Source organism: Nanorana parkeri, unplaced genomic scaffold, assembly GCF_000935625.1.
Source record: "Nanorana parkeri isolate BGI_ZX_2015 unplaced genomic scaffold, ASM93562v1 scaffold227, whole genome shotgun sequence".
NCBI classification, from domain to species: domain Eukaryota; kingdom Metazoa; phylum Chordata; class Amphibia; order Anura; family Dicroglossidae; genus Nanorana; species Nanorana parkeri.
In genome coordinates this window covers 1,554,138-1,570,491 of record NW_017306495.1, presented here as the reverse complement: position 1 = coordinate 1,570,491, position 16,354 = coordinate 1,554,138, and the positions used below count along the sequence as shown (strand labels likewise).

At 45.4% G+C, this 16,354-nt stretch overlaps 1 protein-coding gene across 3 annotated transcripts in view; it reads left to right on the top strand.

The window, feature by feature from the left end:
- Nucleotides 1-393: 393 nt before the first annotated feature.
- DHX35 (DEAH-box helicase 35) overlaps nucleotides 394-16,354 on the top strand; it is a 39,694-nt gene continuing 23,733 nt past the window's right edge. For 2 of the 3 annotated variants that reach the window (XR_001941225.1, XM_018556193.1), the window contains exons 1-9: nucleotides 394-603; nucleotides 3,904-4,031; nucleotides 5,828-5,920; nucleotides 7,799-7,876; nucleotides 9,247-9,351; nucleotides 10,145-10,206; nucleotides 11,626-11,695; nucleotides 13,840-13,899; nucleotides 15,113-15,225. Coding sequence is in view for 2 of the 3 variants with exons in the window: in XM_018556193.1 (XP_018411695.1) it covers nucleotides 417-603; nucleotides 3,904-4,031; nucleotides 5,828-5,920; nucleotides 7,799-7,876; nucleotides 9,247-9,351; nucleotides 10,145-10,206; nucleotides 11,626-11,695; nucleotides 13,840-13,899; nucleotides 15,113-15,225 (896 nt within the window). In the remaining variant the exon portion in view is untranslated. The remainder of the gene's footprint in view (nucleotides 604-3,903; nucleotides 4,032-5,827; nucleotides 5,921-7,798; nucleotides 7,877-9,246; nucleotides 9,352-10,144; nucleotides 10,207-11,625; nucleotides 11,696-13,839; nucleotides 13,900-15,112; nucleotides 15,226-16,354) is intronic. The other variant, XM_018556194.1, reaches the window with a different exon arrangement.

Here is a 16,354-nt window from a genome sequence, read left to right as displayed (position 1 = left end):
GCAGTCAAAGGTGACGAGGATGTCTACCCCATACTAAGCTGGCCACCACTGGTCTAATGGAGCCCTGGATAGCAGTAAAAACCTGACAGGGGTCCTACCTCTTTCACACTCCATCCACACCTTTTAAAAAAAAGTTTTGGCTGGACACACACTTTAATTTACCCTGACATGGTGGTCAGCGGTGGCAGCCATGGTCATTTGTAAGGACATAGCATGCAGATCCTGTCCCCGGAAATCAGTGACAGCTGCCTCCTATGCACGCCCATGCAGATGCAGACATCCCCGATGTGCTGGTGTATCCCCATTCCTCTCCCCACCCCCTGACATCAGCCATCTCCTCCTCTCCTTCCTCCTGGCAGCCCACTGGCCCATCGCTGCCCCCTTCTTCCCCCACCCCCCAGGGCCTGCACACCCATATGCCTCGCAACCTGTCCGCTCTGCTGCTGGGGTCCTGCATCTGCGATCTCTCCAACAAGCCGGAAGGAAACCATGGCGACCGGCCATCAATCTCTTCCACAGCATCCGCGCATGCTCACTTCCTCAGCCGTGCTCCCTCAACAAAGATGGCGGCGCCCGTGGGGCCGATCCGTTTCTGGAAGCCGGGTAGGGAACTGCGGGCTCGGTACAGGGTGGCGGCGCGGTTCTGGAGGGGGGTGGTAGAGGTGCTGTGTCCAGTCTGCTGGGAAATAGCCGTGTAACACTGGGATTTCCATCCTAGGGACGTTGGGCTCAAGCCACCAGGCTATAACGATCGTTATTTTCAGTCGCTATGGTATATGGCCTTTAACCAAGCAGCACATATCTGTATGTTTTCTCAGTGTTGCGGTGTTAATGCAGACCTGTGGCTTGCCGGTGATAATAAACAGTTACAAAGGGGCTAAAGTGGTCTCCATTCCTGGGGCAAATCCGGACCTAGGCTCCAGATAGTGCTGTTTACTTAAAGAGGCCCTGTCAGCAAGTTTAAGATTTGCAGGTCGAACAGGTGGGCAAACTCTGGCCCTCCAACTGTGGTGAGACTACAAATTCCAGCATGCATCTGTCTCTAGGAGTCGTGCCTGTGTTTGTGAGAATGTCTTGCAATGCCACGTGGGATTTGTAGTTCCACAACAGCTGGAGGGCTGGTGTTTCGCTACCCCTGCTGGAAAGCATTGTTGTAGCTGTGACTACCAGGTGTAAAGTATGTAAACATTCATTGGGCCAAGCTGGACTAATGTAGGTATATATGAATATAAACTTGTAGTTCAATCCTCTTCTCTTCTGGGAGTGTCTAACTACTGTCTGTGCTGTCCCAGCTCCTTCACCCCTGCCAAATCTTTTATGTAGCTGCCGAGGGAGGAGTGAAGGGCATAATATAGAGCAGGGCTCAAAATTTCAAGTCCTAAGCTACTAGCCAGACCTTAAAAGTTACTCGCCACCAGTTGCCCCCAACTAACCCCTACCCTGCCCCGGCCTTAACTCCGCCAGGTCAGCGGTGTGACGCAGAGTACAAAGATCAGTAACAGCGCACAGTACAGAATGCAGAGGCCAGTTGTGTGACGCACAGTACACCGGTCAGTAATGTGACGCGCAGTGCAGACGTCAGGGTGTGACGCGCAGTGCAGACGTCAGGGTGTGACGCACAGTACAGAGGTCAGGGTGTGACGCACAGTACAGAGGTCAGCATGTAACACAGTGCAGAAGTCACAAAGAAAGTACAGGGACTTACAGTTGCTTTGGCCTCTTCTTCTTCTGGTGATGGTGGGGGAGCAGCTAGGTTTCCTACACGTCAAGGTGCTCTCTCCTGCGCAGCAGAAGCCGGCCAACTGCAGTTCGGCAGTCTTCCTCTCCCACCAATGGCAGCTGAGGTGGGCGGAGGAAACTGCTGTGGCCGCCGAGGAGCCCAATCGAAGCGGGCACAGATGATGGCAGTCCAGCTTCTTGTTCTCTTTTTCCCACCGCCGCAGTCTTAAAGTCAGAGCAGTCTTAAAGAGGCCTCCCTCCCAGTCCACATCTTTCGGACGTTATTAATCTGAGTTGCACCACTCAGTTTGCCCGTCACTTGCGGTCATATTTATTGGGGCACTAAGATTAATAACATGTTGGATTAGTCTGACCCAGGGGCATACTGGGCCGGGAGGCAGTTTGGCAATTGCCCCTCAAACCTCTCTGTTACCTATGCAAACGCCTCCCACCGCCGCCGTAAGCATTTAATCTCTCGGCCACTCTGCTGCGGGGGGCGTTTGCAAAGGTATCAGAGAGGCCCGGGGGGCAATTGCCTGGTCCGCCCCTGGGTCAGACTAATCCAGCACGTTATGAGTGCTCCACTCAATATGGCCGCAAGAAACTGGCATACTGAGTGGGGCAACTCAGATTAATAACGTTCCAAAGATGTGGACTGAGAGGGGGGGCTCTTTAATAATGCTCTGATCACACCGCTGAGCGATCCCTCTCTCTCCTCCTGACCGCTGCAGCTTCAGAGCGGCTGGGAGGAGAGAGAGGGAGCAATAACAGGTGTGATCAGAGCCGCCTCCCCCGAGTTCCTGCTTCGTGGAGCTGAAGCTGCAGCGGCCGGGAAGAGAGAGAGGGAGCGCAAAGAACTAGTGCCGGCTCTGGATGGGACACCACCGCCTCGGTGATCGCTCGCTTCTGTTCTCTCTTCTCCTTCTCGGCCGCTCTGTAGCTGCAGCAGCCGAGAAGAGAGAAAAGAAGCGAGCGATCGTCATGGCAGTAGTGTCCCATCCCTGGTCCCGGCGGCGGGTGCACCCCCTTGCTGACATTCCACTCGCCCCTCCGAGGTTTTCACTTGCCAATTGCGAGGTGGCGAGCGGAAATTTTGATGCCTGATATAGAGTATCATTTGAGTGACCGCTCTGGGGCTGCCGACATCACATCCAAGAGTTAGAATTCAGACACGTTATTCCTTCAGCAGAGATCATGTGATCAGGTACCTAGGCCAATGTTTCTCAACCTTTATTTTTTAGTCATGGCACACTTTAAAGGTATGCAAAATCTCATCTAAAATGGCAGAGGTTTTAAGGGGGACCCCACACAAGAACACACACACCAAAAGTGTCAGGATCCCCTCTTTCATATCAGCCGCCCCCTTTCCTTCTTTACATCTACATCAGGAGCCCCTCACATCAATCTTCATCCCCACCCCAGTCACAGTCCCACCACCACAACCTTTTGAGGCACCCCTAAGGAAGCCAGAAGGCTCACCAGTCACTGACAGCTCCTAGAGATGTAGGAATCGAAGCACCGCACCAAATAAAATAGTCCAGATGCAGCTTTATGGCATCAGGGTCAAGTAGAGCAGCCAATGCGTTTCTGGGATCCAAAATGCACCCCCTCTCATCAGTGAGCGATATCTTACGAGTCTCACGGGCAGCCATCTTGACGGGTATTTTTTAAAGCACTCTACCTGAGAAATTATTTTACGCGTTTCCTCATGAGGTCGTATTCATGTTCATGTTCTAAGGCTAAGGACCATGTCACATTAGGTGACCACAGGGGTAAATAGGGTAGGAGGAATACCCACCTACTTCCAATGTGTCACTTTCTCCCCAGCTAGATGACTGTGACTATCTTTCAGCAGCATTTTTGCTTTGCTTATCAAACCGATGAGGGAGTCATACATGGAAGTTGGGCCCTGTTGCTGGTGAGCTCTTGCCATCATCAGCATCACTAGTGTTACGAACCAGGGATGGGCAGCTCCGGTCCTCCAGCTGTGCTTTAACTGCAAATTCCATCATGCCTCTGTCTCTGGAAGTCATGCCTGTAACTGTCAGTCTTGAAATGCCTTATGGGACTTGTAGTTCCACAACAGCTGTACCCAAGACCAACACAATGTCTCTCCTTTTTATAGTTGGTGTTCTCTGTTCATCTTGTCCATCTGTTTGACATATGTGTGTGTTGTGTTTACAGGTACAGAGGGCCCTGGTGCCAACCTTACCGAGGAGAGGCAAAGTAATGCTGAAGTGACCTCGGTTATCTATAACCCACATGCCTCCCTTTCCATAGAACAACAGAGACAGAAGCTGCCTATGTTTAAGGTAAAGCAGAATTGTTCATTTTTGGGTCCGAGCACTGTACAAAATGTTAAATCCTCAAAGCCAAACTCTGGGCACTAAATCTTTCATTAAACTATATTCCTCATCCTCAGTAGCCACAGAAGGATATACATCCACTTTGTGTGCACCAAATGCCTTTACCAATCTGGGTATTGCCTTGTAAAGGTAGCAGTGACATCATCACTGTGCTGTACATAACCTATAAAGAGAGCAGAGCTGTGGGAGGGAGCCAGCAGGCCCCATCCACTACTGTACAGGCTGCCTGCAGAACACTACAGGAGGGGGCGGAGACAAGACCAGTCACCCTGCACAAGGAGAGAGAGCAACAGTGACTGGTCTTTATTACAGAAAACTCCAACACAGAGGCAAGCACTGAATTTCTGCAGAGATCTGTAAAATATCCACAAAGCACATTAAGACTCAAATAAGAATACAAATGCTGCTTGTATTTAGAGAAAATATGCCGTGCCAATTTCAGCTGGTTTATCAAGAACCGCACAAAATTGAAATAGTGTGTGGCCAACATAAGTCCCTTTAAACCAGGGGGGGCCAAACTCTGGCCGTTTAGCTGCTGTGGAACTACAAATCTCATGAGGCATTGCAAGATTCTCACAGCCACAAGCATGACTCCCAGAAATAAACACATCATGGGATTTGTAGTTTCACCACAACTGAAGGGCCGCAGCTTGCCCACCCTTGCTATAAAAGAGAACTATGGGGTAAGTGTTTTCCCCCATAGTTCTTTTAAGGGTCACAGGAGGACATAAACTAGCGTCCTCCCGTGACCCAAAGCTCAGGATATCGTGAGATCCACCCAGCTGCGTGAACTGGCTCTGCCTATCTAGAGCAAGCTGTACCTGCCCCCTCCCCTGTCCGTTCCTCCAATCAGCGCTGGAGGATTTGAGCGGGGAAGGGGGGAATCACTTCAGGGAACCGTGACTGACAGTCACCGCTCACTGCAGGGAGATTATCGACAAGTGAGCGACGATATGCGCTGGCTCACTTCCCGATCTATTGAGCCGATGTGTGACAGTTTTATTGTCACATGTCGGCTCGAACTAGGAGCTTGAGTGATTTTAACTCACCTCATAGTTCTCCTTTAAGCAATACAGCACCCTCGGACAAAGACATCAATCCATCACCGCAGCCAGGCTCCGAATGTTAATACTGTATATGTTTACACAGTAGGGTTCCTAAACCTTCATCACCAAAAACGAAATGATTACATTTAGGGAGATTTATTTACATTGATTTGGAAGTTTCCATAGGTTGTTTTTTTTTTTAAACATACAAGGGGGGGGATTGCGAGTGTTGGAACTTGAACGCAATATATTTGCACCAGATTTATGATGCTAGTGTAATGTTGTTGATAAATGAGGTTTAATAGACTCCAGGAAAGAAGACTCGTAACTCCAGGCAAAAAGCTTAACTGTTGCTTCTTGAAGAAGTGGTCATGGGGACTTCTTAAGTCGCGATTGTTTTCTTAGGTGATGCTCCAGTTTCAGACAGCCCCAGAACAAGTGCAAAAAACATGCAACTGAAAAAATAGTGCAAGCTCTGAAGAAAACAGGGGCAAAACATGTGCAGTTGGAAAAGTAGTGTAAGCTCAGGTCAAAACAGGCACATGTTAAAAGACAGATTTGCACATTAAAAAATATGATCCAAGAGGCTAAAACTGTCACAATTGCTTTGATAACTTCCCCCCCCAAGGTATTTTAAATTTTCAGAGCTCAGCAGTTGCTTTACAACTTTTATAATATTTATTTTCTTCTTTACAGCTCAGAAATCACATCCTTTACCTAGTGGAGAATTACCAGACAGTGGTGATCATTGGAGAAACAGGATGCGGCAAAAGTACACAAATCCCCCAGGTACTTGCTTCATCAGATAATGTTCACATAAGAAACCTTTTGATTCCAAATAACCGTTTTAATATTTATAAACAGAACTATACTCTCAAAATAAAACACATTGCTATGTGGTAGAGCTTTTGTCAGAAAAGACTTTGCATATAAAAATAAAATCCTTGCCATTCACTGTCCAGTGCAGAATACACTCCCAGGCCATTTCCGGTGTCTGTAGGATGCCAAGAATGAAGCTGGGTGCTGGGATGAACTTGCATGCAGGAGTTATGTTATCAGTGGCTTAGAAGGGAAGGATGGCCAACCCAAAAGAAGTGTCAAAGAAGATGGCGATGGATGGAGCAGAAAGCTAGGATGGAGCTAGCTCTGATCTGTCAGCACTGGAGGAGTCTGCCATAACATGCAAGTATGTTGTGGTTACTTTACATTGTGACAAGAGCTGCCTTCCCTCAGACATGCTAAAAACTGATCCTTAGCTAAGCTGTGTGAACAGTGTTGCTGGGATGGATAACTAAAAGTAGTAATCATAGTCATAGAAGGGCTGGAATACCCCTTTTCTGAAGAAAATGCTGTTCCAAACACCATTCAGTGCAACTTAAAGGTGAGAAAGGTCTACTTGCATAGGCCTCTGAAAGGCACCATTGGAATCTAGATTGGCTTAATCCAAGGCTGGACAAATCCCGGGATCTACCTGTAGCAAATGTTCCTTAAAAATGACAGCTGGCTCCAAACTTTTGAGGTCTTCTTTAGTTGTCAATGGAGCTGGCTCCTTAAATAAAATCCTGCTGATAGGCTGGCTCCTAAATTCCATATTGATTTGTCCACCATTGGCCTAGGCCATGGGTGGGCAACCTTGGAACTCCAGCTGCAATGAAACTACAAGTCCCATGAGGCATAGCAAGATTCTGACAGTCACAGGCATCACTCCCAGAGGCATGATTGCAAATCCTATCATGCCTCTGCATCTAGGAGTGACTGTCAAGAGTCTTGCAATGCCTCATGGGACTTGTAGATTCACCACAGCTGGAGTGCCGATGTTGCCCACCCCTGGCCTAGGCTTTCGCATGTGGCCAGCACTGGAGCAAGAGGACCATTTTAAAGGGAACTCAATGCTAACAGCTGTGCATTTATATAGATTTTATCTGCCAAAGGTTTTGTGATTGTGTACTGCTAAAACACACTGCACACAGACAAATAAATGAGGCACTTCTGATTAAGCAATTCATCTTCCAGATTCAGCATTTTAGCATTATTCTTACCCTCCTTGCCTCCAATGTATGTGCTGGGCAGTAAATCATTATCATCTGTTCAGTGAAAAGAGAGCTGACCTAAGAAGGAGCAATGCTAAACCAGAATGGAGAAGGTTGATTATCGGGATTATCAGAGGTGTGTGTATAACAAGAACTCGGCTCTTCTCCAGCGATGTGATGTCTCCAAGCTCCCTCGTTGGCGGCGACATCTTCACTAACAGGACTATTCACAAAAGGGTGAAGAGTATGGAGAAGGCAGGAGAAGGGAACAATCTAGGACAACATAGCTGATTTGGAAAAATTCTCCAATTCAGCTCACTTTCCAGTTCAGCTATGTTGTCCTAGATTGTTCACTTCTCCTGCATTCTCCAAACTATTCACCCTTTAGTGAATAGCCCTGTTGGTCTTCTTATGGGTTCGTCATCTTGATTAGCTACATGGAGATGACGCAACTCCTGTGCATGCTTATGGGAATTAATTCATCCTGGCATCCAGCAGATAGTTTACAACGCTGGAGAAAGGGAATTGTAGCTCCCATTCGAAGCTTTTTACACAGGTACTTAGCTTCAGCCTCCTTCCTCCAAGATATTCTTTGTTTAGAATGACTAAAGTAGTATTTTTCCCCCCTCTAATATAGTACCTTGCGGAAGCCGGGTGGACAGCAGAAGGGAAAGTAGTTGGAGTAACACAACCCCGGAGGGTGGCTGCAGTTTCGGTAAGTAAGAAAACTGAAATTTGTTTACATTTGTGTACTTTGCCATTTAACTCGCGTTCTTGAGCACATTAGGTTTGCTTTAAGGAAGAACTCTGGGCAAATAAGATCTTAACCCTTGCAGTGGGGCTACCCCTGCACTGCAAGGGTTAAGTGCTCATTTTTCCTAGGGAGCCAAAATAACAGATACTCACCCACAGCAGTATCTCGGCTGGCTGTTAGACCTGTCCCTTCAGTTTCTATTCTGCTCGGCTCCAGGGGTCTAAGATCCCATGAGGCATCACATCCTATACCGTGTATAGGACATGAGGATGCTAAAGGGACATCACCGGAGCTGGGAGGGAGAAAGGCTGAAGGGAGAGGTCTAAAAGCCAGCCTGGATCGTGGTTTGGATAAGTATAGCTGTTATTTTAACTCCCTGGGCAAAATAAGCACTTAACACTTGCAGTGCGAGGGTAGCCCCCCACTTAAAGGGTTAAGATTTTTTTCCCCAGAGTTCTTCTTTAAGGTTGTGGACTTGTACATGGTAGATGTAGGAACTGAAGCGCCACACCAATTAAAATAGTGCAGATACAACTTTATTCCATTAGGGTCAGTTGACTTTCCAGTACACCCCCCCTTCATCTTAATGAGAGAAATCATGTATGTGGACTACAATCCCTGCAGTACAAACTTTGTATTGAGCTGTGATGGGAGTACCTCAGACAAAAACAAATCAGATCATGGTAAATGAAGGGGACTTTCAGACTTCAACACCATAGCGTAGCTTGCTGACTATTGTTTTTGATTGATTTCAGTTGCTGCTTGCAATTTTATTTGTGTGGCAGCGAGGCTTCAACCAGCTTTTGTCCCCAAGTCCCTTAGAAATGTTGGAAACCGGTAGATGTTCTGTTACCAAAAGAAAACCACCACTCCAGCCAGCTGGTCTTTCTGAATGAATGGAGCTCATCAGCACCCCCCATGTGTGATACAAGAAGCCAGTCATGCTTCAGTGACGTCAGCTGTAGCAAAAAATGTATTGTTCCGACAAAATCTTGAAGAATCTGTCCAGACCCTGCGTACGTTTCACCTGAATAATCCCCACGATGATATCCTGTTTGGGTGAAACTCGGCAGCGTGAGGAAATTCTGGATGGATTCTTTGCAATTTTGTCTACACAATGACGCTTTGGGTACAGCGGATGTCATTGGAGTGCAGTAGGGTCTTCTATTGACAAGAATCCACCTATATCTAAAATTTGTGCTGGATGGACTGTTCCTTTAGGAAGAATGAATATCACCTTAATTTATCCACATTTATGTCAAAGTTGATGCAGGGATGAATGTAAAAGTTGTTTTTGTCCCTGAATGTTCAAGTGTCTTATCTTGTAATAGGTGGCAGGGCGGGTGGCAGAAGAGCGAGGAGCTTTGCTGGGACACGAAGTTGGCTATTGTATACGTTTCGATGACTGTACTGACCCCCAGGCTACACGTATCAAGGTGAGATCACAGTTTACCTATACCTGGTGTGATATGTTAATTGTAGCAGCCTTATAGCTCATAGCTCCTTCCACCACAAAGGCAATTGTTCTTACGGGTGTAAGTGCTCATCAACTCATTGACTCATTTGGTGTGCCCAGCTTTGATCATAGTATCAGCAGTTGCTAGAAGCATAGACTCTTGCCTTCATCATTAAAAACTGCTGTCAGAAAGTTTATGGGCCGATACAAATAAATATAGCCATACATTATATTTTTCATATAGCTTCTTTAATCGGAAGAAAAGCTGGCCATACAGGTAGGCTGAATGAGGAAAAAAAACACTTGATTTCCCCATCCACACTAAACAGTAGCTGCTCTACCAGCCAGGATATTGTATTCTGACAGCAGCGGATGTTGTGCTGCAGTCACTGTCCGGCCTGAGAATTTTTGTACCGTCTTCTTTGACAAAAGTTGATTAAAAAACCTGCTTGTGTCGAATTGAGGGGTGCTGATAGGGCCACACAATGCTCGAATTATAAGCAGCATATGGCCAGCTTGATCATCATTTCCTGGCACACATGGAGCACAGTAACCTATTGTAGCCCACCACCTTTCATTCTGTGGACCGCACTTAACTGTGAAAAGCAGAAACCTGGTTGCTAGAGTTTCTTATTCTTTTCTTTCATGTTCAGCAAACCCCTGTGGAGCTGCTTTTTACTGAGCTGTTGATTTTTTTTTTTTCCCCCCTGCGGTTTTGTTTGTTGAGTTATGTCACCAGCTTTATTGCACTATTTTATTGTCTTTTTTTATAGTTTCTGACAGATGGTATGCTTGTCCGAGAAATGATGTCTGATCCTTTGCTCACCAGATATAGGTAAATATTGTGTATGTTTGGCACATAGCACTGTGGCAATGGGACAGTTTGTGTGCACAAATTGAGGGAAAGGTGAATGTTTGGGAATCGCATTGCTTAATAATCAGTGAAGCATCTTGCATGGAGTCTATAGACATTAGAGGTTGGTCTTTAATTACACAGGCTGACACATACATACATATTCATTTTCTCTCCCTCCTTCCCCCCTCCTTACTGCTTAACAACCTCCATACCGCCATATTGTAGAAAAGGGGAAAGGTGGATGTGTATTTCAGGACCACCATTTCAGAAAACACACATGGGCTGCCAATGCGCCCGTTAATAGCTGTGATCTGAGATGTCATTAGACGGCTCATATCGCATACTAGGGCTGCAGGTAACAATTATTTTCTCTCTTCTCTCTCTCCTTTCTTCTCTCTCCTCTCCCCCCCCTTCCCCAACCAACTAATCGTTGATGAGAATAGTTTCCAACTATTCTCATAATCGATTATTACCGATTTAGTCGATTAGTTGTTGCAGCCCTATCACATACACAATATACACAGATAATCGGAGTGGCTCTGTACCTTGTGATTGCTGTGATGACCAATCACAAATGTAAACACAGTAGTGTTTACATGTGAGAGCCCTCCCCTCTCACACTGGATGAATGAATCATTCATTAGAAGAAGATCACAGGCAGCAGCAGATTCAAGGTATTTGATTGTGGGATAGTTTTTAACCCTCTCCTCTCTTATACATGCCATCTCCATTGCTTTTTGTATATTGACCCCTCACCTCCCTTATTAACTCCCTACCTCATCTTGCACATTAAATCCCTCATCTCCATTATCCCTAAGTGCCTAGCCTGCACAATAATGTACCTAGTGCAAATTTATCAAGCTCCATATTTTAACCCCCTCAATAACCCCTCAATTCCAGCATGTTTTTATCCAGAAAATTGTGGCAAAAAAGGTCAGCTTGGGGTGTCGTCTACTTTCCGAAAACAGGTTATTTTGGAGTTGTTTATACTGTCCTGGCATTTTTATTTTGTTTTATAAAAGAAAGTAAACAGTTTTTGTTGTTATTATTTGCATAGAATCAAATATTTATTGGATATTAAATACCACCAAAAGAAAGCTCTAGTTGTCTTACTGAGTGCTTTCACTTTGCTGCCTGGAATTGCTCTTTACGTTTCTTATGTCTTCTTAACCAGTGGTATTTAGTGAATGGAACAGCACTGCCTCTATTGGGTACAACAAAGCCTAACACAAAGAAGTTACAAAAAATATTGGAAGGTTATTGATTCCCTAGGCATATCCTTATAGCGATCAGGGGTCACTGAGATGAGCAGATCAGGTGCACACGGTGCTGGGGAACAATGGCTGAATTAACCAGGTTGCTGTGGTCTAATTTGTCTTTCTCTTTTACACAATACAGTGTGCTGATGTTAGATGAAGCCCATGAACGCACCCTCTATACAGACATTGCTATTGGCCTCTTGAAAAAGGTGAGCGTCTCAACAACATTACATAGATGTTATCACCTTGCTCTTGCAGAGCAGTGTGACAGTGTCCTCCCTGGCACCCCATACTCGCCTTACCAGCACTCCCTTACCGCTCCTTCCTCCTCCACAGCAGACTCTGAAATGACTGGTGTAGATGAACCGGTAGGAGCGACAATAAACTCATTCCCCTGGTCATCTAACAGTGCTTGGGCTCAACAATTGGCTGCTAGAACCAAGCACTGTCACAGGGGAGGAGGTCACATGTTTCTCCATACCTGAAAGTGCCAGCTGTGGTGGGAAAGTGCTGGTAAGGTTAGTTAGTATTTGGCGGTGCGGGGGTATTGGGTTCTGGTTGCAGAGACACTGTCACTTCTCCCTACATGGGCTAGTTGACAGTGTCTCTTTAACACGTTTATAAATAATGTGGATTTGTTGATAGATTTGTTCTTAACGCTGGTAGTTCATAGCAGATGCTATCATGCTTCTTAGAGCACATGAAATATCTTCAGCAATCCTAATGCTAAAGTGTTCCTTACATCTAAGTGTCCCCCTAACATGTATCCCCCTCCTATCTGTTCACTACACTAAAGTGCTCCCATCAAAGTCCTTGGGATGCACCGATATTTTTTTTCCGGTACTCATCTATACCAAGTACCGATACCGGTGTCGTGCGCCCCGATTATCAGGAAGTCATGATCCGTCGCCCGGCTTCCTGATTGCCTCCGAAGCTGATGTTCTATCGAAAGAACACCGGCTTCACTGCCGAGGCTGCCTGGCTTCCTGACCAATCAGGAAACTGGGCGGCGGGTCATGAGGTGCCGTCTGGCTTACTGATTGGTCAGGAAGCCAGGCTGCCTAGCAACAAGTGAAGCTGGCTTCCTAGCCAGTCAGGAAACCGGGAGGCGGGTCATAACCCACTGCCCGGCTTTCTGATTGGAAAGGAAGCCAGCTCCATGCTCCCTCGGCACTGCCGGTCAGAGGGAGATCTCCCTTTGACCGGAAGTTCCGGTATCAGAGGTAAGTATATTCCTCTATAGCCGGTGCCATTCTGCGTTCATTGCTGTATAATTTTACACTTTTCATTTCACTATATTGTACACCACACTTTTTTTTTCTTTTTTACTTCCACTGCTCCAAGCTTGCTCCTGTGATGGACTGCAATCTCAATACAAACTAGAAGTCCCATCACTGGAGCCATTTTTTAAAATGTATTTTATTTTTTTATCCGATTAACCGATTAATCGAACTTAATAATCGGCTAACTAATCGATTTTGAAAATAATCGTTAGCTGCAGCTCTAGTATCGGAGCATTTGGGCGAGTACTAGTACCGGTGCATCCCTTCTTTACACTTAAGCTGGTCATAAACTAGTCAAATCTTTCCTGTTGATTTGCCTGACATTCCACCAGTGTGTGGCCCCTAGGGACCCCTTCCCATTCAGCAAAAATTTATTTTTGAATCCACTTTTGCAGAAGGAGCCGTTCTGAAAAATCTTAGCTGAATAGGGACTGCAGCCAATCAGCTTTAGTCACTGTTTGGGTATTTTGACAGATGCCCACCCACTGCTGGCAAAATACAATAGCCCGGCAATGGAGATCTGCGCGTGGATGGGGGAATCGAGACTGTATGGCCCACTATATTCCTCCACCCTTAACTCTACACACTTATCTGCTTAACCCCCTCACACACATACACTATTTAACTTGCCCCTTAACACTTACCCCAATCCAAACAATGAACTTCTAAGCCTAATATAATATTACTGACCTAACCACAAAAGTCATTTTTTAAATTGCACATTTTTGCTTTTTTCTCTGTGTCATATAATGGTTGTCTTTTAAATTCAGATTGTCTCAATATTGCCTGTCTGTATAACTGACAATGCAGTTAGTACCATTGCTGAATGAATTCATATCTCATATGGATCATAGAGATTGTATTGTGTATGATGAATTACTGTGGTGTGGCGCTGGTCCCGTAGACTTGCATTGCAATAAGAGGAGCAATAAAGTGCCAAAGGAAAATGTATAGTGACAGTGCAGTCAGCTGTCCCATTGTCATAACAGGTCCAGATCTAAAGTCGCTCTATTGTCTGTCATACAGCAATCAGATGTGTCACCCCAGTTTCCTGTTTCTCACATCTGCAGGTTCAGAAGAAAAGAGGAGACTTGAGGCTGATTGTGGCTTCGGCAACACTTGACGCAGAGGTAACACCTAGGAACTTTGTCTTTTTTTCCTTCCTGGATCTATAGAACGCTCTAAGGCCATCAGAAAGGAGGTTGTGGATGCCTTGGAGTATGGCAAGTGTTTTAAGAAGATTGCCAAATGATTTAAAATCAGTCATTCCACTGCAAGGAAAATAATCTACAAGTGGCATAGATTTCAAACGACTGCTAATTTGTGCAGGACTGGCCTGCCCAGAATATTCAGAACAAGAGCTGACCATTTGATGCTATAAAAAAATCTCCAAGGACCCCAATGTTTAATTTCAGGGTGGGGTCAAAGTGCATGCAACTACAATTGGAAATAAATTGCACCAATTCAGCCTACATGAGATTTGTGTTAATAATAATAATAATTAAAAAAAGCCTTTGCTGTCCAAAAGGAACGTTAGGACAAGATTACAGTTTGCCATTGAACATATAGGCAAAGACCATTCCTTCTGAAACAATGTGCTTAAGACTGATTAATCAAAGATAGTTTTTTTTTTGGTCATAGTAACAGTAGGCATGCTTGCCGCAAACCGAATATAGTATTTCACATACTCATAACAACTGTGAAGCATAGTGGTATAAATAGTATGATTCGGTGTTGCTTTGCCGCTTGAGGGCCTGGAACACTTGCAGTCCTCAAATTAATAATCAATTCTGCAGAATATCAGAATGTGCTTGATGAGAAAGGGAGGCTATCTGGTCAATAGTTGAAGCAAAAATAAGTCTTTCAACATGATAATAATCTGATTCAAATCCACCATACAGTGTCTCACAATGAAGAAAAAGTGGCTTGTGGCCTGCCCTGGTCAAAGCCTTGATTTGATTCCCATTAAAATGTATTGGGGGATTTGGGCAGTTCATGCAAAACACAAACTTCTCACAACTGACGGAATTTTGCATGGAGAAGTGGTCAAAATGTGTCCGTTTCAAACCTGGTGGGCAGTTTTACAGAATGCCTACAATAAGTCATTTCTGCTGAAGGGGCAATAACAGCTTTTGATGCCAAGATTATACTTATTTTTTCCACAGCACATCATTATATTGATATTTTGGTTGAATTACTTGGGAAACCACTTATAACTAGTATTAAATATAGTTGGTGCCACCTTGTAATGTTTGCTAAAGGGGGGAAATGGTTAGTTTTTTCCATTGTCTGCTCTGGATATCTTTGTACTAAGCCTAACTGTAAATATTACCCCTCATACAGAAATTCAAGGCATTCTTCAATCAGAATGACACCAATGATCCCAATAGGGACACGTGTGCCATCCTCACAGTGGAAGGGAGGACGTTCCCTGTGGATGTTTTCTATACACAAAGGTCAGCATCTTTTTTTCCTCCTTCACATAGACTTCTCCATCTGTTTATTGTTATGTTATATGTTTCTCCAATCATCTTCCAGGCCAGCAACCTGAGAGATGATTGACTCCTCCTACTACAGGAAACACAAATTAACAAGAGGCTAAATACCCTGCCACCCTCTCGTCCCTCAGTTGAGATAAAGTAAACTACCTCCACCAGTGCATGATTTTTTTGTTAGCCATCACTTCTGCCAGGAGAATAGGGGAACTACAGGCTATTTCTGTCAAGGAACCCTACTTGGTCATACTGCCAGATAGGATTGTCCTTAGGCCAGATCCTTTGTATCTGCCAAAGGTGTCTTCCCAGTTTCATAGATCCCAAGAGATTGTTCTTCTTCTCTTTTTTTGTGATAAACCTAATAATGCTGGAGAGGAAGCTTTTCATTCCTTAGATGTCAGGAGATGCCTGATCGCCTATTTAGAAAATTCTAGGTCCTTCAGAAAGTCCAGCTGCCTTTTTGCCCTGTATTCAGGAGCCAGGAAGGGGTTGCAGGCATCTAATCCCACCTTGGCCAGGTCGATTAGAGAGGTCATAACTTTTGTGTATCGTGCTGAGGGTCAGGAAGTCCCCTCAACTATTAGGGCTCATTCTACTAGAGCATTAGCCACCTCTTGGGCAGAGAAAGCTGGGGCATCGGTGGACCAGATTTGCAAGGCAGCCGTCTGGTCTCACCAGGATACCTTCGTGAGGCATTACCGTGTGGAGGTGTTGTCGCCGCAGGACCTCACTTTCGGTCCTAAGGTGCTTCAAGCTGTTGTCCCGCCCTAAGGTAGGCTTGCTTTATGTGTGCTTGCTTATCCTCTCAGGTTGCTGGCCTGGAAGATGATTGGAGAAATGTTCCGTTATATACTTACCGATTAGCGGGATTTCTGTGAATCTTCCAGGCCAGCAAGCCTACTTCCCTCCCTGAATTTGGTTTGAGCATGTCTGTTGTTTTATGGATGTGTGCTTAATTTTCCCTCGTGCACTGGTGGAGGTAGATTACTTTATCTCAACTGAGGGTGGGAGGATATTTAACCTCTTGTTAATTTGTGTGTCCTGTAGTAGGAGGAGCCAATCATTTCTCAGGTTGCTGGCCTGGAAGATT